The following is a 24,699-nucleotide window of genomic DNA, read 5'->3' as shown; positions in this document are numbered from 1 at the left end:
TTTCCCACAGTCCTTCCAGTATTTGTCATTTTCTTTTTTTGTCAAATTTACCAACCTGATGTGAGAGTTTAAAAAATTTGTATTTCCACAATTATTGGTGGATTTGGAGCCTATTTTCAAATACTTATTGATAGCCTTGATTTTCTTCCTCTGAAAACTGCCTGTTTGTATCCTTTGACCATTTGTTAATTGGGCAGTGGCCCTATTCTCATACTTTTGACAGTTCCCTATAATCTTAGCAATGTGATCATTTTTTTTAAAGAATGGTGCAACTTTTATTTTCCATAGATTTTTTAAAGACTCTTTTGCTATATAGTTTTTGTATATTTACATGAGATTTTATTTTTCATTTCTGTGAAGTTCAACATTATACAATTTTACAGTGATATGTTTGGTAGTATTTCTATAACATTTCTAAAAGTTTGGAGGGATTGTTTTTTATTTGTTTTTTTGGAATGTACAGTATATGAAGTAAAATTAAGATTACATTAAAAATTTTCTCCTCTGCAGTAATTTGCAGTGAGGATCAGATGACAAATCCACAATTAAATGACATTTAAATTAAAAATAGGAATTCGTTTGAGTTCTACTATGAAAAACAAGCTATTGGAGCTTGACCACAGTGGTAAATCTTAGCATTTTAGATATTCAAACCATGTAGGAGCAATGTGATCTTAATCAGAGAAAATTTTGCATTTTTTCCCCCATTTACTTGCTTTTCTTCTAATTTTGGCTAACTTGGTTTTGTTTGTGGAAAGAACATTTTAATTTTATGTTATTAAAATTGTCCATTTTGGGGCAGCTAGGTGGTGCAGTGGATAGAGCACCGGCCCTGGAGTCAGGAATATTTGAGTTCAAATCCGGCCTCAGACACTTAACACTTACTAGCTGTGTGACCCTGGGCAAGTCACTTAACCCCAATAGCCTCACTAAAAAAAAAAACAAAAACAAAATTGTCCATTTTACTCTTTTTAGAAAAGTGGGATATTTGCCCTTCTCCATTCTGTACCATTTAACATGGTCATATATCCATAATAGTGGTTTAGTAATCACACTTGCCAGTTCTTTGATTACTCATGTTCTTCTGAGCCAGGTGACTTGAATTCATCCTGGACAAGTAGGTGCTTTCTTACTTTCTCCATATATGCCTTGAGTATTGTTAAGGGCTAAAATTCTAGCTAGTCTGTCTAAAATATCTAATGAGTGGTCGCCAATAAATTATAAGCTTTAGCAAGAGTTAGACTTTTAAGCATTTATTAAGGAGAATAAGAATTTGGTAAAGAGAGAGAGAAAGGCCTAGATTCCTATCTATTAAAGGGAGAGCACATTTCTAGCTCCCTTCTCCGCCAGCGTCCTCAGGAAAGAGCCCCTGAGTCAGCACCAGTCTCTTCCTTCCTCCTCCCACTCACCTGCGTCACTTCCTCCCACCAAAGAAAAGACTCCTGGTCTTGCCCTCAAAGACCTTCGCTTCATGGGCAGAACTCTTCTACAGTAAGTCTCCAGCAGGTGGCGTCATTCCAATCGTTACAGTCCCCCCTGTTGTTCCTCAAGAAACAAAATGTTTCCTTGACGGAACAGTAAAACAATATAATAACTATTGCTAACTAATAATATGTGAACAACAATATAGAAAAGGAAGAGAGGAAAGTTTTGTCCAGAGGGGCGATTTTTTTTTTTTGTCCTCATGAACCGACGCTTTGACATTAGTCTTGCAAAGGGAGGGCCTCTGCATAGAATACATATTACAGATGGTGTATATTATAACAGAAAAAGAAAAGAGAAAAAAAACAAAACAAAACTGTTCATTTAAAGTCTCTGAAAGTCTTTTCTCAGATGTCCTCTAGGTGTAGTCGTGGAATGGAAGTCTTTTCAGGGGTTGATGTGTGGATACTGGTAATCAGACAGGAAATTTCCTACAAAATTGAGCTTAACACAACTTTAAAATAGCTTTGTCAATAATCAAATCAAACAATGAAAGTTCTCAAAAACATGTCTAAGGGAATTCATAATCTTAGTTGTTACACATGAAACATATAATAAAACAAAAATTGAAACATTCTTTAAAATTATAATATTACTATAGTCCCCCTTATGGAGGGTAATTGAGAAGACAATTGCTGCAATATTAATTAATAAAAATAATTTTTATCTTTGTTTCATCACTTTTTGCATCATCTGCCTAATTATCCTCATGCCATTATGAGAAATTAGAAAATCTAATATAATTCGTAACAGATGTCAAGGCCAAATTCAACACTGTTATTTATCATGACACCTGAGATGTCACTTCCTGACTCCTGGTCTTGCCCTCAAAGACCTTCCCTTCATGGGTGAAACTCTTCTACAGTAAGTCTCCAGCAGGTGGCGTCATTCCAATCGTTACAGTATCAATTCCATTAGCCATGTTTATTCCGTTATTTTCAGGGTAAAGGTCATTCTTCTTGGTAGGGAAATTAGAATCAAAGTAAATTATTACAACTACATAAATTAAATATTTGTAGATAAGTAAATACAAAATATATATGTGTGTGTGTTTGTGGGTGTGTGGCTGTATATAATGACTGAAGTACAAAATACTAATTACAAGGGAATGAAGAATAGCTTTATGTAGAAGGTCATACTCAAACTATACTTCTAAGACAACTAGATATTTTATATGGTGGAATTCAAGGGGGATTGCATTCTAGACAAGGGGCACACCATTTGTTTAAATGTACAGAGCCCAAAGATAGAATGTTTGATTTAGGGATATAGCTGGCAGGCTGGTTTTACTTGAATGTGGCTTCGTGAAGGGATATAATATGAAGTAAAACATGGAAGTTTAAGTGGGAGCCATATTGTGTTTTTATGTCTGGCCAAGCATTTTAAAATTTATACTTGTGGCAAAATAGAGCCTTTGAAGATTTTTGAATGGAGGAGTGCCATGTTCAGATCTGTATTCTAACAATATAAATTTGGTGCTTGAGTGGAGAATTGATTAAAAACATTTTGTTTTTCATTAAAAGTTTTAGTGGGTGGGCAGGATCTAATTTGGTCTTGCTTACTTCCCTAGAAAGCTTTCCTCCTCTTTTAAAAGTTTCCATTATGTTCAGCTACCAAAGTGATTTTCCTAAAGCCTTGGTCTGATCATGGCACTCCTCTGCTAAACTCCAGTATCTCCTTTTTGTCTCCAGGGTCAAATTCACATGCTCTGTTTGGCATTCAAAGCCCCTTTGTAACCTAGCCCTTTTACTTTTCCAGTCTTCTTATACCTTACTCCTTACCATGTATTCCTTTTTTTTTTTTTTTTTGGCAAGGCAGTTGGGGTTAAGTGACTTGCCCAGGGTCACACAGCTAGTAAGTGTCAAGCTTCTGAGGCCAGATTTGAACTGAGGTCCTCCTGACTCCAGGGCCGGTGCTCTATCCACTGTACTACCTAGCTGCCCCCTTACCATGTATTCTTAGATCCAGTGACACTGATTTCCTGGAACAAGACACTATCTTTTGGTTTCAGGCATTTTCTCTGGCTGTTTCCCATGCCAGGAATGTTCTTTCTTCCTCTCTGCTTGTTGACTTTCCTGCCTTCTATTACGTCCCATCTTTTACTGGAAGCTTCCTTTAACCCCTCTTAATTCTGACTCCCTCTGTTAATTATTTCCTATTTATCCTACATATAGTTTGCTTTGTATATATTTATTTGCATGTTGTCTCCCCCTTTAGATTGTAAGCTCCTCGAGGGCAGGGGCTTGTCCCTTTTTGTATCCCCAGCACTGATCGCAGTGCCTGGCACATAGTGGGTGTCAATAAATGCTTATCGATTGATCGATTTGATCTTTAAAGGGTTAGAGGCCTTCTTTCTTTTTGATCAATCTCATTTAAGTTTTTTTCCTGTTTATTTTAAAGTTTTTTTCTTTTACGAACTTAAACATCAGCATCAACTAACAAATATTTAAGTAAATATATAAATTCTAACCCCTTTAAAACAATTAAATTTATGCATCACAATGTATTTAAAATGATAGTAACACAAATGCTGTTTGTTAGTATACTCTTTTAAGCTAGATGGTCTTATTTTTAACTATGAAGTGTAGTCAGGAAAACAAATTCATGAATTGGCCATGCTTTTAAAGCTATGGCTCCTTTGACACCTAGTCTACGTAATCTCTCTGCTAAGAAGTGGGGAAAATTATTTATTATTAGGTTTTACTTGTTGTTTTTTGTTTAAGCCATGATTGGTTACTTCATTTTAAGTCTTTCAGTATTGTATTCCTTTACCTTATTGTAAACATTCCATAAATTACTTTCCTGGTTCACTCATTTTATTCTGTATTATTTCACTTAAACTTCCCTAAATTTCCTATTATTTCACTTTTTGGGGGCAGCTGTGTCAATCTGATGGGTAGAAGGTGAAACCAAAGAATTATTTTAATGTCTGTTGCTTTTAAAACTGACTTTTGAGCATTATTTCATATGGTTCTTTTTATGTTAGATTACTTGAAAATTGTGTTTATATCCTTTTACCTCTGTGGCAAAATTGCTCTTATCCTTATATATTTGTATAAATTTCATTTATAGGTTGTAGAGATGATGCTGACCTGCATTGGTAGAGGAATTTCCCCAGATCAATAAAATAATGAGTTACCTCCTCTCTCTATCCAGTGCAAAAAATAAAAAGAATTTTTACACTATTTATTTTTGGAGATAGATTCTAAATATTTGTTGTTAATACATTTTTATTTTGGTTATATCTTCCCCTTTCCCATTTTACCTGAAATGCAGGTAAAATCTTTTTTATAATATTACCTTTTGTATTGTGTGCAGGAAAGGAACTCTACCCTTAAAAAACTTTTCTATTTCATGGGCATGGGAATGGATGTGGGCATGGGCAAGGGATGGACAGACATTCACAAATTTGACCTTCCATGCCTAATCCACATCTGTAATCAAATACCTTCTACTCCAGGTCTCCTATATCTTTTGAGCATCTGCATTATGTGCATTACACAAAAATCTTACCCCTGCATGGTTTTCCCCCTTCATTCGTATGTGGCCTTTTTTTTGCATATTGAAATTCAGTTCACTTTTTCTTTTCTGTGAACCTCAAAACTTACCTCTTTAGCCAAATGCAATATAATGCTGTCTTTCTGGGGTGTGATTTCACTACATTTATATAATTTCAATGAGTTGCTTATGCCTTCTTTTGCACTCTTTTCCTTCCACCTTTAACTCGTCTTTTTTCCTCTTTAATTATTGTTTTCTGTTCTCTTTTTCTGAATCCTAATTTTTGGGGGATGGGATTTTATGTAGAGTGGACCAGTTATTTTTGAAACTTTGTTTTTTGTTTTCATGATTTTCTCTAGCTACTCTCTCTTATCTTTTTTCTTTTTTTGCCTTTAGATTTCAGATTGTGATTTCTCTTCTTTGTTCCTTTTTAGAATCTGAATTTACCTGTTTTGTTTTACCTTGCTTTTCCCTGAGTCTTTTCTTATTGCTTTCTCTTTTCCTTTACTGTTCAAATGCCATACCTATATTCATCTGGTTATATTTTATTGCAACAATATGGTTTTGAACTTTCATTCTGATTCTTTAAGTCTGCCTCATCTGAGTCGATTTACTCTCTATTATATAACATGATTCAGGGCAATTTTAATGTGTATACTTTCTTGTACACACAATTCTCTTTTTACATTACTGTTTCCCTATACACTAAATGTGCATTACTTTTCCTGACTGAATGATATATTTAGATGCTTTTTCTTGAAACACATCTGCAGCATGACTTTTACCTCTATACCAAGTAAAAGTTTTTCTTTTTAAAGTGAAAAACCCCACATATATACTACATATGTTTAACTTTGTCTCTTCCTTGCTCTTATTTTTATTTCTTGGTCCAAGTCCTGTGTTAATTTCTGGGAGACATCAAAGAATCATCTTTTTTATTTTTTGTTAACAAGTCATAAGTATCTTTATTATTGTAATCATGAAAAGATGAAAATCATCATCTTTCTTGTCAACATCTTCATAGACAACATCAACAAAAGCCCTGAATGCTTAGAAAAATTGATAATGCATTTATAAATTCCCTGCTATGTGACACTTATTGTGTCAAATGCAAAAGAAATAGAAGAAAGGATAATAAAGGGGAGCTGGAAAGGGGAAAGTAGAGGAGGGCATGCTCATAAAGGCAGTGTGTAGATATTTGTAACATGGTGTGGACACCTGGTGCCAAGCTTGAGTAAAGTGGAGCTGGAACCCAGATGTGATTGGAGGGGGCTGAGGATGTTTGGCTTGTAGATACTAAGGATATCAAGAGACCCAGGAGAGTACCCCTGTCCTCCAGGAGTTTATAATCTAGTTCAGTAGACAAGACATCTGCAGAGAGATGAACAGCAGCATAAGATAAGCTACGTGATCGCCAAATGAATGCTGGTGGCATTAAATGTTATAGGCTTTCCATGTTAATCGCTGATGTCAGAGTTGGTTAGTGAAACTTGTAGTGAAGGAGATGGAAACTGACCTTGTTTTGAAGGGATGAGTACTGTAATTTAGATAAATATTAATGTTGTACCTTAAGTACATGTTAAGAATTAGCCGATCATGGGGCACCTAGGTGGCACAGTGGATAAAATACAGGCCCTGGATTCAGGAGGACCTGAGTTCAAATCTGGCCTATGACACTTGACACTGACTAGCTGTGTGACCCTGGGCAAGTCACTTAACCCTCATTGCCCTGCCCCCCCCCCCCAAAAAAAAAAAGAATTAGCCAATCATATCGGGCAAATAAGTAGTAAAAAAATCTATGTAAACATTTTATGGTGAAGAAATCAAGATACTCTTTGAGCTAGTTTCTTGCTGAGAAGTCTTTCTTGCCTTGGTAACTTAGGCTCTCCAGAGAACATATTCTGTGGATGAGTTACAACTTGCTTGTTTTCTCCACCCAACCAGTTGTGACTTTATCACTATATTTCTCCTTGGGACTTTGGTTGTGCACCTTTCATTGTTCATCTTTATTTATTATTTTTCTTCCTTGTTCTGTGTTCTACTTCTGCACTTTAAAAAAATTTTTTTTGTTTGTTTAAAGTTTTGAATTCCAAATTCCATCCCTCTTTCCCTCGTCCCTCCCTGAGGCAGTAGACAGTCAAATATCATTTATACATGTCTACACTTTCTTGAACTCTTATTCTGAGATTTAGGACTTTTTTTTTTTCACAGAATGTTCATTCTGCCCATCAATGTCTTCTTGCAATGTGCTGGCTTCCAACTATTATCATTTACAAAGTGATCTTCCATTGCCTCCTGCTGGCCATATTCTGACTGGATGGTTATATTCTTTAAAGCCTACCTGTAGTATTTTACTTTAAAGATATTGTGGGATAAAGAACCTCACAGACTTTGTTTTGACACCAAAAAGAGGAAAGAATGCCTTGTTTGCATCTCATGTTCTTTAATTGGCAGGGAAAATCTGTGAGTTCTAGGCAAGATTCCATAATACCATTAAAGTAGTAACCTACCATTTAGCATGAATTCTTGATCAGATTCTGTGCCACTGACCTTCTTGGCTCTGGGGTGCTTCTACCTGAAACCAAAGGCCTTCTGATTACATCAACAGATAGAATTTCTGATAAACCAGCTAGCCTGGCAAGCCATCTTTTGAGGCATACTGTTTGTACTGTAGAACCATTTTTCAGTCATTTGTTACATGAACTTTATTCGTGAGTCCTAGCGCATTTAAAGGACTCCCACTGGAAAGAAGCTGCCAATTGATAGATCTATCAGCTTATTTAGGTAGTACATTCAAGTCCTGACCTAGAAATAGTATAATTCCAGGGTACCATGGGACATATTACATATGGGTAGAGATGACCATCGTAGATGCCATATTAGTTTTCTGGTGTTTTGGGATTCAAGACTGATTGTATTTAAAGGCTTGTATCCCTCTATTGAGTCCATATTTTAGGTAGTTTCACAATTCCCCTTGTAGTCTTCTGGAGAAAAAAAATAAGTTTCAAGTTTGCCCTTCTCAGATAGGAAGGAAAGAGTATTTTAAAATAATTTCCCACTTCTTCTATAGGGCAGTCTGGAACTGTTTACATCTGCTCTGGATAAAATTCTGTGGTTTCCATAGTCTCACAAATTTTTCTATTGGTCTAATCTATTATTTTATGGTTTGACTTTGTGTTCTGAGACTGCTATTTAACTTGTACTTATCTGACCTCTGTGTCATTTTGATCTTGCCCCTGGAGTACTTCTGGGCTGCAGGGAACTTTATTACCTTCAAAATATTACTAATAGTAGTGTAAAGTTCTTTTGATAAGAACAATTTTAATATTATTTTTTTAATGTATATTCTCATTTGACCTTGCCCCCTTTTTTTTTTTTTTAAACCGTGAAGATATACTTGTTAGAATCAAGGCTTATCTCAACCGTATCAAGGTCATTGACTAATGCACTCCAATGACCAACTTCATTATTTATATGATGTGGGAACTGCATATGACCATTGTATCTTTACTCAATCCTTTTCCCTCAACCTGGTGATAACACAAAGTGTATCTTGTTCTTCCCTATCACTTTTTCTGCTGGTTTTGGGAAGCTGCTTGCTAGAGCAGTACAATCCAGTAGTGGTCTGATCTTTGAGTCTGAGCTCTGTCTCTAGAAGTGCCTACTCATGGAGATTATTAGGTCTTATCCTTCCAAGCAAATAACAGTATTTTAAAGATGTTTTAGTCTTATACTATCAAAGGTAACTACTGACCATCTGTATTAGAAGCCGCATATTTTATGTGGAAAATTCATATCCTGGGAGTTACAATACCTGGCTTCTCATTCTGACTTAAAACAACCAACCAACCAACTAACTAGCTTTGTGTCTATGGACAAGTTACTTGTGCTTTCTGGGTGCTACCTTTCTAATCTGAACATTGAGAAAGTCGTAGTTAATGATTTCTGTGCTACCTCCCACTACTGGTCATTGTGTTGAAGGCCTGGAAAGTGAGCTCAAGAACCTCAAGCCTCATGTGCAGTTTTTTCATATAAATTGTTTTTCTAAGATAACTCATCTCAAATATTTGATATTCATTCCTATTCAATGCCAAGGTTTCTTAACCTGCTGTCTGTGAACTTGTTTTGTAAAATACTTTGATAACTATTTCCACATAATTGGTTTCCTTTGTAAGCCTATGTATTTTATTTTATCTATTTAAAAATAAATCTGCAAAGGAGTCCAAAGGCTTCATTAGACATCTAAGGGCGAGGCGGTCCATGATGCAAAAAAAAAAAAGGTTAAGAACTTTTGTCCTATGATCTTGGAAAGCTCAGCAAGGGACAACCAGGAATATTTATAAATTGTTTATAGCATGTTTTCAGAATGTGAACTCCTTAAAAGTAGGGACTGTCATCTTTTGCTCTTTGTATATCCAGTGATTAGAGTGCTTGTCATAAAATCAGAGCTATATAAGTGCATTTCCCCTGTTCTATTTCATTATGGACAAGTACCTGAAAACAGCCAGCAACATCCAACCTTCTGTTTGTTAAGTTACATTGTTTTTTTAAGTCTTTTTAATAAAGAGAAGTAGTGCAGAGTAGTGGAAAGAGCACTGCACATTGTCTACGAAACCTTAGTTTTGTCACTCTAGCTTTGTGTTGTTGGTTAATTCATTAAAACTATATGATCTTCATTTTTTTTTACTCAAAATAAGTATATTTATATACTATTGGGTGGCTGTGCAGGAGCCATTTAATTTCGTTATTTGTAAAATGATGGCATTAGACCAGATGACTACTAATATCTCTTCCAGCTCTAAATCTATAATCCTATGACATAGAACAGAACGCTTGAGAAATGAATTCTTGTTCTTCATTCTGCCCCTTCGGGTCTCTCAGTTTTCCATGTTTGTTATTTTACTTGAATTACTTTTACTTCACCTAGTTTTAGGTTGGTTTGCCAACATTCTCTGCTTATTCAATGAATTGCATCCTTTTTCAGGACGGTAACATAGTGCAGTCTTCATTGTGCTGGCTCTGTAGTCAGAGTTCTTTGATGGCTACTTCTATGTGCCCTTTGAGAACATAACCTTCAGGGCCTCAGTCACCTCACATAACAAATGAAGAGCTTGAAAGATGTAGCTTTACAGGTTGTTTCCATCCTTAACTCTATGGTCCTGTGACTTTTGAACATTATTCCCTTCACTACACTTTTATGTCATCATCTGACGTGGGCATTTGCTGGAGAAAAGTACCTCAAATTCTAAATGGATATTATGATTATTTTTTCCAAACCTCTAACTTATCCCTCCTTTACACTCCTTTTTTCTTTTGAAGGCACAAGTAGCCTCTTAGTGTCATTCTCTGATGTTATCCTTCACTCATTCCTCCTCACCCCCCATATCTAATTTGTTGTATATTAGTAGTATATCTCTCAAGTCTTGGTGATTCAATTTCTTTAGTATCTTTGGTTTTCTTTCTATTTGGAGTTTTTCCTTAGACTTTCATCAGATCATGTCTGAATTGCTGTCATGGCCTTGTTTCCCCTTTTTCTAATTCTACCCATTTCCTGTACCTCCCCTGTATGACTAGCAAAATCTCTAAGTCAGAGATCTAAATATATCACCCATTTGTTCCAAATCTTCAGTGTCTACCTATTTTTTGGGGGGAAGTTTAAAACTTGATCTCCTGACATTTAAGGCTCCCTACTACAGCCTGTCTCCTGGATAACTTTCTAGCATATTTTTATGAAGTTCCCCTTCATCAATTCTTTCTATCCAAACCAGACCGTTGAATTAGTCCCAAATTTGACATTCCATCTTCTGCCTCTGCTTTTGCCTGGGATGATCCTTGCATCTGCGATATATTCCTTGGTCATTGGTGCCTCTCATAACTCTTTCTTTAAGGCTTAATTCAGATGCCACATCTGCCATGAAACTGCCCCTCATGCCCCAAATTGTTAATATTTTTTCACTTTATGCTCATTATACTTATGTATTTGTGTTGTATCCCCCAGTGGATTGTTAGCTCTTTGAGAGGAGAGGCTTTTGACTCTTTTGATTTTTTTTATATTCTCTGAACTTAATATATTCTCTTGCTTAGTAAATGTTTGGTGTGCTGTTTATGTTCAGTTAGTTGCCACTCCAAGAACAAACAAAAAACAAAGCCTAAGAACAACAAAAACAAAACAGTAAAGTACCAATATGACTATAATCCAGTCATAACGAAAGTAACTCTTTTTCACTCGACTCTCTCTTCTCTCCTACTCCTTCTACCCCTTTCCCCAGGAGGATAGCAAGCAAGCTCAGTTCCTGGCCTTGGCTGTAGTATACTTCATCTCTGTCCTCATGGTGTCCAAGTACAGAGACATTCTGGAACCTCAAAATGAAATGCGCCAACCTCAGTGTGATGAGTCTTTGAAAGAATCTGGCAATGAAAGTGGTGATATAACATCAACTGGTAAGATTTTATATGCTCTTCTTTGACACTAAAAAAAGCTGTAAAAGGTTGTATATTCAAGGTACTAATACTAATCTTTCTTCAATTGCAATATTTAATGAAACGGAAGTGAATGTTTGCTCATGACTACTATATGGTGATTTTATGTGAGTGAAAACTGGTTGAATGGCTATTTGAAATGCATTTATGGGTTTATGAAGTTGTGCATATTTGTTTAACAACTTAATTTCTTGCAGTAATTTTTAAAGCAACCTAATATCTTATATATTATATAAGCCATCATTTTATTTGCTTTCTAAGAGAATCCCACACATTCCATAGATGTCATATATTATTTAATGGTTATTAGTAGCACTTTTTCTTTGAAGCATCAATCAATTTCTTTTTTCTTTTCTTTTTTTTAAACTTTTGTCTTTGGGATTAGATTTAGAATCTATAACAGCAGCCAGCAGCCCATTACCTCCAGCAACAATGGAAGACTCTGCAAGTGTAGCATCTGTCGGAAGGAGGAATTCTGGTAGTGGGGAAGAATCGGCTTCAGGCATAGGGAGTAATGTGGCAGAGGCTGTTCCTGGAGGGCCCGAGTGTGTTAGTGCGGGCCCTGACGCCATCAGTGAAGTCTTGTGCACACTCTCTTTAGAAGTGAATAAATCTCCGGACTCCAGAAATGACGCAGCCAGTGAGTTAGATGCCAAGACTGTACCTCCCGGATCAGCTGCAAAAAACGTTAATGTGAAGGACATTCTTAGAAGCTTGGTTAACATGCCTGCAGATGGAGTCACTGTGGATCCTTCCTTTCTTCCACCGGCCTGCCTGGGCACTCTTAGTGATCTTTCTGCTGAGCAACCTGTGCAGTTCCGATCCTTTGACAGGTACTATAAATTATTACTTTCCTCCAATGATGTTTGCCTTTTTCAGTATGAAAGAGAACCAAGAGAAATAGAAGATGAATTTAGATATAACCACATTTATAACTTTTATAGAGGGTGTGGATTCAGATATGAAGGGCACAAAAACATAAAGGTTTTAGCTAACTAAACCCCAGAAATCTTACTGTGCATTACTATGCACAAGATAAATGTCTCCTGTACTAAAATATCTTTCCCAAATTGGGCACAAAATTGTCACTGTATTCTTTGCCTGAAATTCCACATATTGGAAATATCTTTTGATAAATAGTCAAGTTTCAAAACTGAAAAATAACTCTTAAATGGCTAAAGGATTATATGTCATTTCACCTTAATATCTTTATCAGATTCTTTTATTCTTAATCCCTAATTTTAAATATTTGCACTCAGAAAATGGGAAATCTGGTTGGGATAAGGAGTAAGAGTGAGGGGGGAAATAAGTGATTTTGTGGAATATAGAACCAATTGAGGTGCTGTAGCATGAGGGTGCTGGGGTTGGCTTGGAGTTAAAAGGTTAAGAGATCTTGAGAGAGAAATATAAAAATAGAGTTTAGAGCATATGCAAGACAAAATTTATCCATTGAAAAAACTTTTTCCATTTAAAAACTTTGCCAAGAAATGTCTTTGTACTAAAGAAGGTTTAAAAAACTCATCTTTCTTTTCCTTCTCCTTCTCATTTTCTTCCTTTTCTTTCTCCTCCTTTTCTTTTGCTTCTTCCTCTTCATTTTCCTCTTCCTACTCTATCTTCTCCTTTTTCCTTATTTCTTAATCGCCTCTTATTGTTTATTCTCCTCCTCCTCCTTCCTCTTTTCTTTTTTGTCTTTCTCTTCCTCCCTTTTTCCTCTTCCTCTCTGCCTTTTTAGGATCTTAGTGTAGTATGATTAGGGCTGTTCTTCCCTGACATCTACATCATTGACATTGACAGCCTTTTGTGGAATAACAGACTGCTGATTATAACATTTACAGTAGTAGAATGCATTCTGAGTGCTTTACTTAGTTTACAAAAGTAGCTTTTGTAATGCAATCTTTGCTATGTTGCAGATTATTTGTAATCATGAATCATGCACGATATAACTAAAGTAAAATAACAGTTTTAAAAAACAAATATACTAGAACTTCTCTATTCAAATCACAGTTTTCTGCTTCAGAATGGTTATTATGGGTCTCAGCTTATTCTAATTATGCTACAACAACAAAAAGAAATATTTGTAAAACCCATTGCATGCAGACACTGTACTTGGTTCTTGAGGCAGTGTAACATTTGGGTGATCATCTCTGCCTTTAAACTGCAAACTTTTGCCTTTCTTCTCAAGCCTTCCACTTCTTCCCCCTATTCCATACTCTTAGCTGAGAACCTCACCTCCTATTTTACTGGGAAGATCTAAACTGTGTGGAGGACGTAAATCCCAAACTCTCCTCTTATCAATCAATTAGTAAACATTATTAAGCACCTATGTGCCAGGTACTGCCTTAAGTGTCGGGGATACAAAGGAAAGCAAAACCAATCCCTCCTCAAGGATCTTATATATTATTATTATTTAAAAAAAATTTTTTTTTTTTTTGCGGGGCAATGGGGGTTAAGTGACTTGCCCAGGGTCACACAGCTAGTAAGTGTTAAGTGTCTGAGGCCGGATTTGAACTCAGGTCCTCCTGACTCCAGGGCCGGTGCTTTAACCACTGCGCCATCTAGCTGCCCCGATCTTATATATTATAAAAGGTAGAGAAAACATATCTAAATCACAACTGGGATTGTAACCTGTGTAATTGGAAAGAAGATGGTTCTTCTGCAGTAACAGGGAGTTTAGAAGAGTGGTAGGTTTTGGGGGGAAATGATGGGGTCTTTTCTGGACTCATTGAAATACTTATAGTACATTTAGTTTGTAATATAAATCAGGTGGTTTGTGATGTGGGCTTTGTGCTCAGGTGAAAGGCTTAGTTAGGCTTGGCAAATAGAATGGAGAATTGGCTGAATAGAAATAATAATTGAACCTATGGGCACTGAAGAAATCACCAGGTATGAGAGTAGAGGGGAAAAAAGAGGGTCCAGGACAGAGCCTTGGGAGACATTCAAGTTCTGCTGATCACACTGTGGCTGAAGCTTCACTAAAGGGACCATTAAAGGGAGAAAGCAGAGAAAAAAATTAATGAAATTCCAAAGATTGTCTACAATATGAAGCTGTTCAACAGTGTCAAGTGCTGCAAAGAGGTAAAGAACCATGAGAATAAGAAAGAGGCCATTGGATTGGGGAGGTAAGAGACATTTGGTAACGTAGGAGAGCGCAATTTCAATTGAGTGATGAATTTGGAATCAGTTTTGTTAAGGGTCCACAAAGGACTGAGAGGAGAGGAAGTAGAGATAGCACTTGGAGAGATAGAGAGCCAGTGAGAGAGAGAGCTTCTCCAAGAGAAGCTGAGATGGGATGGGATTGAGTATCTGTAGAAGGATTGGCCTTGGTAAGTAGGAGGATGTCATCAAAGAAGTGAATGAAGGGGGACAGAGTAGGAGACAATATCTGCGGGAAATGAAGAGAAAAAAAGAGGGAGCTCTTGGCAAATAGACTCACTTTTGGGAGGTAATATTTTAGGCAAAGTCCTGAGGAGAAGGAAATGGTGTGAATAAAGTTTGGAACAACTACTGCGATGAGTAGGATAAGGAGTCATTTACAGTGGAGTAGTAGGATTGCATTACCTACTTTTGATTAGCTGTTTTTAACACACAGTTCTATAGAAATCCTTTTTCCTCCTCCTCCTCCTCCCCCTTTCCAGAGCACCTGAAAAAAGGGGCAAATAGATGTAGAGGGAATGGGGGTAGAGAGCACCCCATTGAGGAAGAGGAGTTCTGCAGCAGGGTGTTCAGTGTATTTGGCAGTCGGTGAGGTCAGGTTTGGGAATGTGCTAACTCTTGGCAAGGGTGTCCAGGCAGAGTCAGTACTGAGTTCCACTGATGAATCCAAGTGATTCCTTCTTAGCTAAACTTCTTGAAAAACTTGTGGACATTCAGGCCCTCCAGATCCCCTCTCCCCTCTTTTCTTTGGAATTCTGTGACATCTGGATTTTGATCTCCCTAGTCAACTCAAGTGTCTCCAGAGTTACCTCCAAAGCTTTTCATCCTTTCTGACCTCCTCTGTCCTCCTCTCTGGGTCTTCAGGCCACTGTGTGCTTTGTAGTCTCCTCCACGATTGTGAGTGCTCCTTCTTACTTTCTTTTCCTGAATTTTCATTCATGCCATTTCTTCTCATCATGGGTATCCCAAAGGCTCTGACCTTGGCTTAATTCTCTTTTCTCTCTATACTCTCACCTGATGACCTATGGTTTCATTTATCATCTCTTTGCAGATGACTACCAGATCTCTTTATCCAGGCCTGGTTTCTTGAGCCACAGTCCTGTATCACTAAATACATATTGCATCTTTAAAATTCAAGTTTCCATGTCATGTCAGATTTAAAGAGTCCAAAACAGAATTTATTGTCTTCATTGCTAAATCCTCCAGTCTTCTGAACTGTTACTTTTGAGAACACCACTGTCCTTTTAATTGCCTTGATTCCAAACCTCAGTCTCCTTCTTTAGTCTTTATTGTCTTCTCTCTGAGGCACCGCAGGCCTCTCAGTTACTCATGCTCACAAGATAAGTGTCATCTTCCACTCCTTATTCACATCCCTGTCCTCCAAATCCACTTCCTTGCCAAGGCCTCTTGACTAGTTTTGTGACATCTCTAGAGTTCTCTCCCTTCTCTCCCCTGACATTGCTACTGCTGGGATGATTAAAAATATGAGAGACGAAGTATCTGGTTAATTGAATCATTATTAATTGACTGGCAGGTTATTAATAAAAGGAGGTCTATTGGTCATCTCTTTCAGATCAAAGACCCCTAATGATGGTGGGGTCTCAGTTTATGTACCCTTCTAATTAATTGGAGGTGTGTTATTTAAATGAAGTTGGGGATACATGACTTTGATCACTCAAATCTTGATAAGAATGACAGAAGAATGTAAGACCCCCACCCAAGCTGATCAGAGCAAATAGTTTCCATGTAGGTGTGGTTGTGCAGGTTAAACCTCATCAGTAAAATCCTTCAGCTAAATAGACAAAAGGATCTGTTTCCACCCCAAACTCCTTTGTAAGCTTGGGTTGGGTTTGACCCAGATGAATCTTGCTTTCAATGAGAACTTGCTTTTAGAGTGTGTCTGGAGGGAATAAGGACTAAGAAAGAAGGGGAGATCACTGGGTCCCCCAAAATAGCAGTTAATAATTATTTCTCACACTACTCAGTAAACTCGAGTTTCCCTTTCACTCCAGAGTTAAATATAAAATTATCTGGTGTTCAAAGCTGATTAATAAAATCCCTCCTCCCTTTTAGTCTCATTATGTCTTATACCCTCCCACATTCTAAATGATTCACAAATGTGCTTCTCGTTATTAATTAACTGTAACACTCTATATTAACTGACTCCAGGCATTTTCTTTGGCTATGTCTTGTGCCTAAAATGCTCTCCATTTTCATTTTCGCCAACTGTGCACCTACCCCATATTTTTGTCATAGACCTTGTTCTCTTTTATCTTTGTATTTTGTCTTCTGATGACCATGTCATATCCTATGGACTTACTGATTTTCACGAACATTACTTCCAGGCATATCTACTTAGCAGCAGTATCTCTCCTAAGTTTTAATTTCACGTCACAGACTGTCCATTGAATGTTTAAAACTGATATGCTTTTCTCTTCCTGCTTGAATCCAACAGCATTTATTGCTTCCTTCGAGACAAAATCTTTAGTTTTTAAAATCCTTTCACATCTTTGTCCCAAACAGCCTCTTCACAGTGTTCTTCTCCAGCCTCCACATACAACCAAACTGGACTTCTTTTTTTCCTTACATATGACACTCCATCTCTTATTTCTGTGTCTTTGCACTGGCTTTCCTAAATGCCTGGAATGTACTCACTCCTTATTTTCACCTTATAGAATTCCACTCTTCTTTCAAGATGCAGCACAGGCACTACCTTTGACTTCAGCAGTTTTCAAAGTTTTTTATCTGCAGAGTCCTTTATACTCGCAAAAATTATCTAGCTTCCCCCAAAGAGAACTTTTATGTATGTGGGTTATATCTATCAATATTTACCTGTAAAGGGCTAAAATTCTAGCTAGTCTGTCTAAAATATCTAATGAGTGGTCGCTAATAAAGTATAAGCTTTAGCAAGAGTTAGACTTTTAAGCATTTATTAAGGAGAATAAGAATTTGGTAAGAAGAGAGAGAAAGGCCTAGATTCATCTATCTATTAAAGGGAGAGAGCATTTCTAGCTCCCTTCTCCACCAGAGTCCTGATGAAAAAGGAAAGCGTCAGCCTTGCCCCTTCTTCCCACAAGCAAACGTCACTTCCTGACACCAAAGAAAAGCTGCATGGCCTTGCCTTCAGAGGCCTTCTCCTCATGGTGGAGGTTTCCTACAGTAAGTCTCCAGCAAGTGGCATCATTCCAATCATTACATACCATTTTAGAAATGAAAGCATCTTAGTATTATTATACAGATATACTATAAAGTATTTTTATAAAGATAGTTTTGAGAAGGCAGCTAGGTGGCAAAGTAGATAAAGCACCAGTCCTGGATTCAGCAGGACCTGAGTTCAAATGTGTCCTCAGACACTTGACACTTACTAACTTTGTGACCCTGGGCAAGTCATTTATCCCTCATTGCCCCGCGTCCCCCCCCCCCCCCCAAAAAAAAAAAAGTTTTTACTTCTCAGACCTCCTAAAAGTATTTTGGGTATACCAAGGGTTTTCTGTACCACACTTTGAAAACTGCTGTTCTGTATGAAGCCCGTCCTTTTCTCCTCAACTGTTAGTGCCCTCCTTCTCCACCTACCTTTTATTTCTGCAAATTAAAACAATTGCAATTTGGCTAAAATGATTTTAGGATTTAAATTTGAGGTTAAAGTTGGCATACACAGTATATTTTTGGTATTTGTATTTATATTAATTTTTGTACCTATTATATTTTTCTTCTGTATATATTAAAATATATATTTATTATCTTTCCTTTTAAAATAGAAGTTTCGTTTGAGTAGAGATTGTGTCTGCATTTGTATGCTTAGCTCCAAGCTTAGTGCCAGGTACATAATAGTAATATGAAATATTTGTTGATTAATACAAAGATATGATTTTCCATTTTAGATTATCATGGACTTTTAACCAGGTTCTTTCATTGACATACTGTGCAAACTATTTCACTTTGCTAGGCCTTAGTTTTCTCACTTGGAAATGAGATTTGAATAAATAACTTTATCTTCTTTTTCTTCTGCAAGCTGAGTTTTTCTAGGAATTTCACATTCATTATTGTATACATTTAATTCTTTCATGTAGTTTGTAAGACAGGCAGCATAGTATAATTGTTTGTTTTTTGTTTGTTTGTTTTTAGGGCAATGGGGGTTAAGTGATTTGCCCAGGATCACACAGCTAGTAAGTGTCAAATATCTGAGGCTGTATTTGAACTCGGGTCCTCCAGAATCCAGGGCTGGTGCTTTATCCACTGTACCACGTAGCTGCCCCAGCATAGTATAATCATTACAGATTGAGTCTCAAAATTAGGAATACTTGGGTTCAAATTCCATTTTGAATGCATATTGGCTGTGACCCTGGAAAAGTCATCTGACCATTCATTACCCAACACAACTCTAAGATTATAAGTTGCAGAACAACTGTAAATATACATTGGTGGAGGAAGTTTCCTTATTGACTGTTGGCCTACTCTCAGTTCCCTGCCTATACCATTGAAATCACTAGATTTGTCTAGATGATGACAGCCCTGACTCATGTGTCCTTAAAGATTAGTTGCATCTATGGAGAACATTTTAAATTGATTTTCATTCTCATTTAAAAGCATTCATACATTACAACTCATAACACAGCTAATTAGCATTTCATTATATTTACATAATTCCATGTAACTTGAATCTTTAAATACAGTGATAATTTACTTGTGAAATAAACTGTGTATTCAGCAGAACTATATAACTGGGAGAATGGTTTCAGTTTTCTTTTTTCCCCCAGACAGTACCATGTAAGCAAATCTTGATTTATACTTAATAGTGTAGGTGTTAATATCCCCTTAGAATTTAGATAAGGATATTTTTGAATTGTTCTGAAGGTGTGCATTTACAAATTATGTTACCGCTGGTTTTTTATGAAATACCCAAATTATAGGTTACATATGGCAGAATAAAATTTACCTGTGCTTGTATAGATGAGTCTTTGTACATATTATATGAAAAGAGTGACTCTCCTAACCTAATTCAACTCTATATAAATTAGTAAGGTGATTCTTTTGGTCTCTTTTCCCTAGGATATGTCCTAAGTAAATTCTCTTTTTTCTTTAAGCATAACCTGACTAAGATCCACAGTACAGCATTTCATCACAAGAGTAGTCATTCCAGTGCTGTTTTATTAAAAAATTATTATTTTATACATAAATAGCAGTATTTGTAATAGTTATTCTTAGTACATAACAGAGTATACTGTTTTGGTAGAATGAGCATATATGTTCATATAATGAAAGCATCTTCTGTTTTAGGAAATGTTATTCAAGGAGCTCTTCATTTTTGTCAGAATTCAAGAAGTTACTCTAGAATTTGCCTGATGTGTATGAGTAGTTTCTATTCTGCTTTCTCTACCTCTCACTTATAGTCTTCATTTAATCTTTCCTTTAATGTGCTTCTCCCCTCGGCACCCCTTCTCCCCCCTCCATTTTCAGCTACTCAGTAAAAAACAAACAAAAAAACAAACAAGCAAAAACAGCCACCACTTACCTATCTTTATTTTAAAGTTCTTTTGGTAAATAATCTTACAATATGATTTTAACAGGAGGAAATTGCTTCTGGGAAGGCACTCCAGATATGGGGAACAGTATAGTCAAAGGTGAAGAGATGGGAAAGTGTGGGATATGAACAAGAGTCAGGGAGGAGGAGGACAGTTTGTTTCTGTATGGAGTGCATGGAGGAGTGTTGAAAGAAGTTGAGAAAGGCATTGTGGCTAATGATTGTGGAGAGCATTGAAGGATGTTGAGCAGAAGAGTGACACAATAAACTCCATTCATTAAGATCATTCCCAAAAGCCATATGAAAAATGTATTAAAAGGAGCAGGAGACATGAGGAAACGGAGGATATTGCAATAGTCCATGAGAACTGGTGAAGAGGATTTAATAATATGCAATCATTGGGAATTTAAAAAGGGGTTGAATGGGGAAAAGATTGTGTTTTGATAGGATTTAGCAGCTGGGTTGATGGTGGCATGTATGGAGGGAAAAATCAAAGATAACACTGATTTTGACCATTTGTGAATAGATAAACTGTGCCACCACCGAAAGAGGGAAGTCAGATCTCAAGTGGGATCCTGTTGTGTGTAAGTGGTTGTGATGGCTGAAGAAAGCTCAAAATTTTTTTTGGGTGGTGATGAGAGGGAGGGTTATGTTTTCACCTCTTCATTTAAGAAGCATATATGTTTAAAAATATGTATATGACTTGAAAAAATTTAGATGGGATTGTTTCATTTAATACATTTATTGAATAATTAATGAAATTTTTGATCTTATAAGAGCTTTCTTATTTGTAAATTTTTGTTTTAAAAATAGTGTGAAAATTAAATCCATTGTTACAATTTTTTCAAGAATTCAGTCATTTCAAAATTGTATTAATCTCAAGGATTTGACTGATTAGCATAGGAGGAAGTTTTGGAACTTAAGAATTCAGAATGTGGATTTTGCCATATATGGTTTTTATTTAATCTCTTGTCTGGCAACTCAGTGAGTTAACATGAAGGCTTTTTTTTTCTTCTGTTAAAGAAGAGACATCTATTTAAAAGCTATTCCCATGTAGCCAAGTAGCAATGGAATATCTCTGAGAATTTCAAAGCATCCTTCTGATCATGCATTTATCTCAGGAATGCTGTGTCAGAAATCAGAACACTCCTCATATCTTAGGGATTATCAACTTTCAAGCTATAGCTGGAAAGTATACAGTAACAGCTACATGACTGAAGCTTTGCTGAAAGCCTGCCAGGTTGTGGGCTTTTGCAAACAGCAAGGTGTTTGTGTGCATTTCCATGCCAAAAATCTTCTTCTTATCTTATTTCGAGATCCACTTTGGTGATTAGTGGATGGCAGGGGCTTATCTTGATAAAGTTCAAGGCCTGATCTGGTTTTTCGGCTAGATTCTCAGATACTAAAGTGCTAAAGGCAAGCATATAAGTTGACTTTTTTTTTCTTTTTGCAAACATTCGTGTAAAGTGTTGTGATAAAACCACTTTAAATATGGGGTATTTTATATTTTGTGAAAAAAAGATGTAGCATTCTTTACAAACGTTATTGCCACATTTGGTTACTTTTTTTTTTTTTACAAAATTTGCCTAATTTATATTAAAACAACTGATTCTTGTGCAGTGAGTCTTTTTTATGAAGTTTTTCCTTTTTTTAATGAACTAAATTTTAACTTGTTCACATTTTTATCTTGGCTTTTAGACATAATTTCATTAATCAGCCATTTAATCTAACTTTATAAATCTTCCATGTAAAATAAATAGTTCAATTTCTACTAGATAATATGTAGAATGAAGATAGTTGTTGAAAGTCAATGGAATGATGAGAATTCAACCTTTCTAAATCTTGAATGATTATATGTGTCAGTTTATAAACAAAAGTTTGGATTTTACTAAATTAGCCTTTACATGAAATCCTCATAAAATGCTCTAAATTAGATGTAATGTTTAAATTTTATTGTATTTTGATAGGTATCTGCTAGGCAAGAAATAGTTTATTTGAAAGACTGATTTTTATCCCATAAATAACACTGTTGATTAAATTGAAACAGAATTGTCTTTCTGTCGTTTAGAATATATTTAAAAGGCAGTGCATGAAATGTGGGCTTCAAGTTATTAGCCTTCTGTGGTGCCAAAATAGAATTTCTATATCCATTTTGTTGAAGGAGAGAATTCACTAGTACCGATTTGCTCTTGCAGGAGTCATAATAGATTGAAGAGGATAAAGAGCCCATATATTGAAGGTTTTAGTCTTCTTCACACTAGCTTCATAATGATGACAATAATACTGTAAAGGGTATAGAATTGATATCAGCCAAAATAGGTCATTGCTTATCGTTTTTAAATTTTAATTTTGGGGGAAGCTAGATGGCACAGTGGATAAAGCACCAGCCCTGAATTCAGGAGGACCTGAGTTCAAATCTGGCCTCAGACCCTTGACACTTACTAGCTGTGCGACCCTGGGCAAGTCACTTAACCCTCATTGCCCCACCAAAAAATAAAAAATTAAATTAAATTTTAAAAATAATAAAATTTTAGGGGCAGCTAGGTGGCGCAGTGGATAGAGCACTGGCTCTGGAGTCAGGAGTACCTGAGTTCAAATCCGGCCTCAGACACATAACACTTACTAGCTGTGTGACCTTGGGCAAGTCACTTGACCCCAATTGCCTCACTTAAAAAAAAACTGTAAAAAAATAATAATAAAATTTTAATATTGAATTTGAGGTTTCTTAAATCAGCTATTATAGCACTAAAATAATTATTCAGTAATTAGCACATAGCAGTCAATTAATAATTGTAATTGCTTTGTATGACCTTCCACTAAAGTGAACTCTTAATGTTTCTGTGAATTTGGCAAGTATGTAAACATGCTTTATGTCAAATTCTAACAAACTGAGAAGAAATACCAAATATTTGGTTAAAAAATTGAAAAAAAGTGAAAAATGTTGATTTTTGACAAGATGTTTATTTTTACTTTTGTGTTAAGTAATGTCACACAACTTTGTATCCTGGCAGCCATCTCTATCATCTAGTATAGATGTGGTATATATTTTTTAAAACATGAATTGATTGTTAAATTTGCAGATGTGCCGAATATTTGTTGTAGATCTTATAGAGATGATTCTATCAAAGTTGAAATGATCTGTAAAGGCAATTATGTGATATGTGAATATATGATTTTTATATTATTGACTCTGCATGAATTGTGCTTCAGTTCTTTAACTTTACTTGCATTTTAGGGAACATTTTTATGTAACCCTTCATGAAAACATGGTTCTAAGTTAGGAAATTCCATAACAACCTTAATTATTTAATACTATGGGTCTGTCTATATCAGTCCTTGCTTTATGAATAAGCCTGTTCTAATGATATTGAGATGATGTTTTATAGACTTAGGAAAGTATTTTAGCAATTTTTGGAATAGTGGTATAATTTGACTTAAAAACATGACCTTGGTGGAGTTTTCTGTTCCAAATTCAATTATGAGGACACACATCAAATATAGTGTTCCTAGCTATATGTTCATGAAGTTTAAAAATAGATGGTAACCATACTTCGGTGTGGTAGAAAGAACACTGGATTTGGGCATTGCCATAGTCCTCTAAATTAGTAAGTGGTATAGATATTACTATAATCATCATTAGAAGAGGTAACTGAGGTTCAGGATGACCATGGTCAATAAGCATCAGAGCTAGGATTCGAACATACTTATGTCCCTAGTTCTCCCCATTGCCCAAACAGTGTTTTGCTTTCCCTGTACGTGTCTCATCCAGTAGCACCATTTAAAGGCTTTTTTGTACTCTCTAGGTAGATAGTGAATATTAACTAAAATTTTTCTTCTCATGGCTGCAATTTCTGTCTTTTTTCTTTTAAGTCATGATGCCTAAGTATTTTCTTCATATCTCTGTATTTTGTTTCTACTTCTACCTTTATTTTTGATCTTTTATTATCCCCCAGTACTGTAGAGATTTTCTGAGAGATTTTGCAGCTAGCAACAATGAGGAATTGGGGCAAAAATAATAAAGACAAAGAAGCAATTTAGTTTCATGAAATCTTCCATTTAAAGCTTTATTGTTGCTGTGATATAAATGGTTCTAGCCTCTGATCTCACTCTGGGGTTCTGTTCTGCTTAGCTGCATAGCTATTTAATTTCCGGAGCTTTCTTCCCTCAGTATAACAGACATCCCAATCCCTCTTCTCAGCTGCTGTCTATGGACGCTGACCAGACATTATTTTGGCAAGTTAGCCAATATTTATCATTGTAGTGCTCAGTATTTTAACATAGAAACCAATTTCTCTGTTGATGACTTAGGCCATCTATACCATGTTCTGAATAAGGGGTATTTCTTCTTTGGATATGTGTATTTCAGGGCCTGTCTTTGTTGGTAAAATATTAATTGAATTTGTGTAGGACGTGGCATTTAGTTGTCTTAGTATCTCTTTTATCTTTCGTCTTTGGAATTTCTGCGCTGGTGCCCTACTCTCCTGACTAGGGACTAGTTGTCCCACTAAGCTCACTATTGTAAGCAATCCCAATCATGCTTTGCTTCATTGTCTGCTCACAAGGTA

At 36.1% G+C, this 24,699-nt stretch overlaps 1 protein-coding gene across 1 annotated transcript in view; it reads left to right on the top strand.

Moving 5' to 3' along the window:
- Positions 1–24,699, top strand: part of LRBA (LPS responsive beige-like anchor protein) — a 762,673-nt gene that overhangs the window by 176,976 nt on the left and 560,998 nt on the right. The window contains 2 exon segments of the mRNA XM_043969784.1: positions 11,250–11,421; positions 11,846–12,293. Coding sequence (XP_043825719.1) covers positions 11,250–11,421; positions 11,846–12,293 — 620 coding nt within the window.

The sequence above is a fragment of the Dromiciops gliroides genome, chromosome 6, assembly GCF_019393635.1.
Source record: "Dromiciops gliroides isolate mDroGli1 chromosome 6, mDroGli1.pri, whole genome shotgun sequence".
NCBI classification, from domain to species: domain Eukaryota; kingdom Metazoa; phylum Chordata; class Mammalia; order Microbiotheria; family Microbiotheriidae; genus Dromiciops; species Dromiciops gliroides.
Note: the sequence above shows the minus strand (reverse complement) of the source record. Positions and strands in the feature narration are given on the sequence as shown.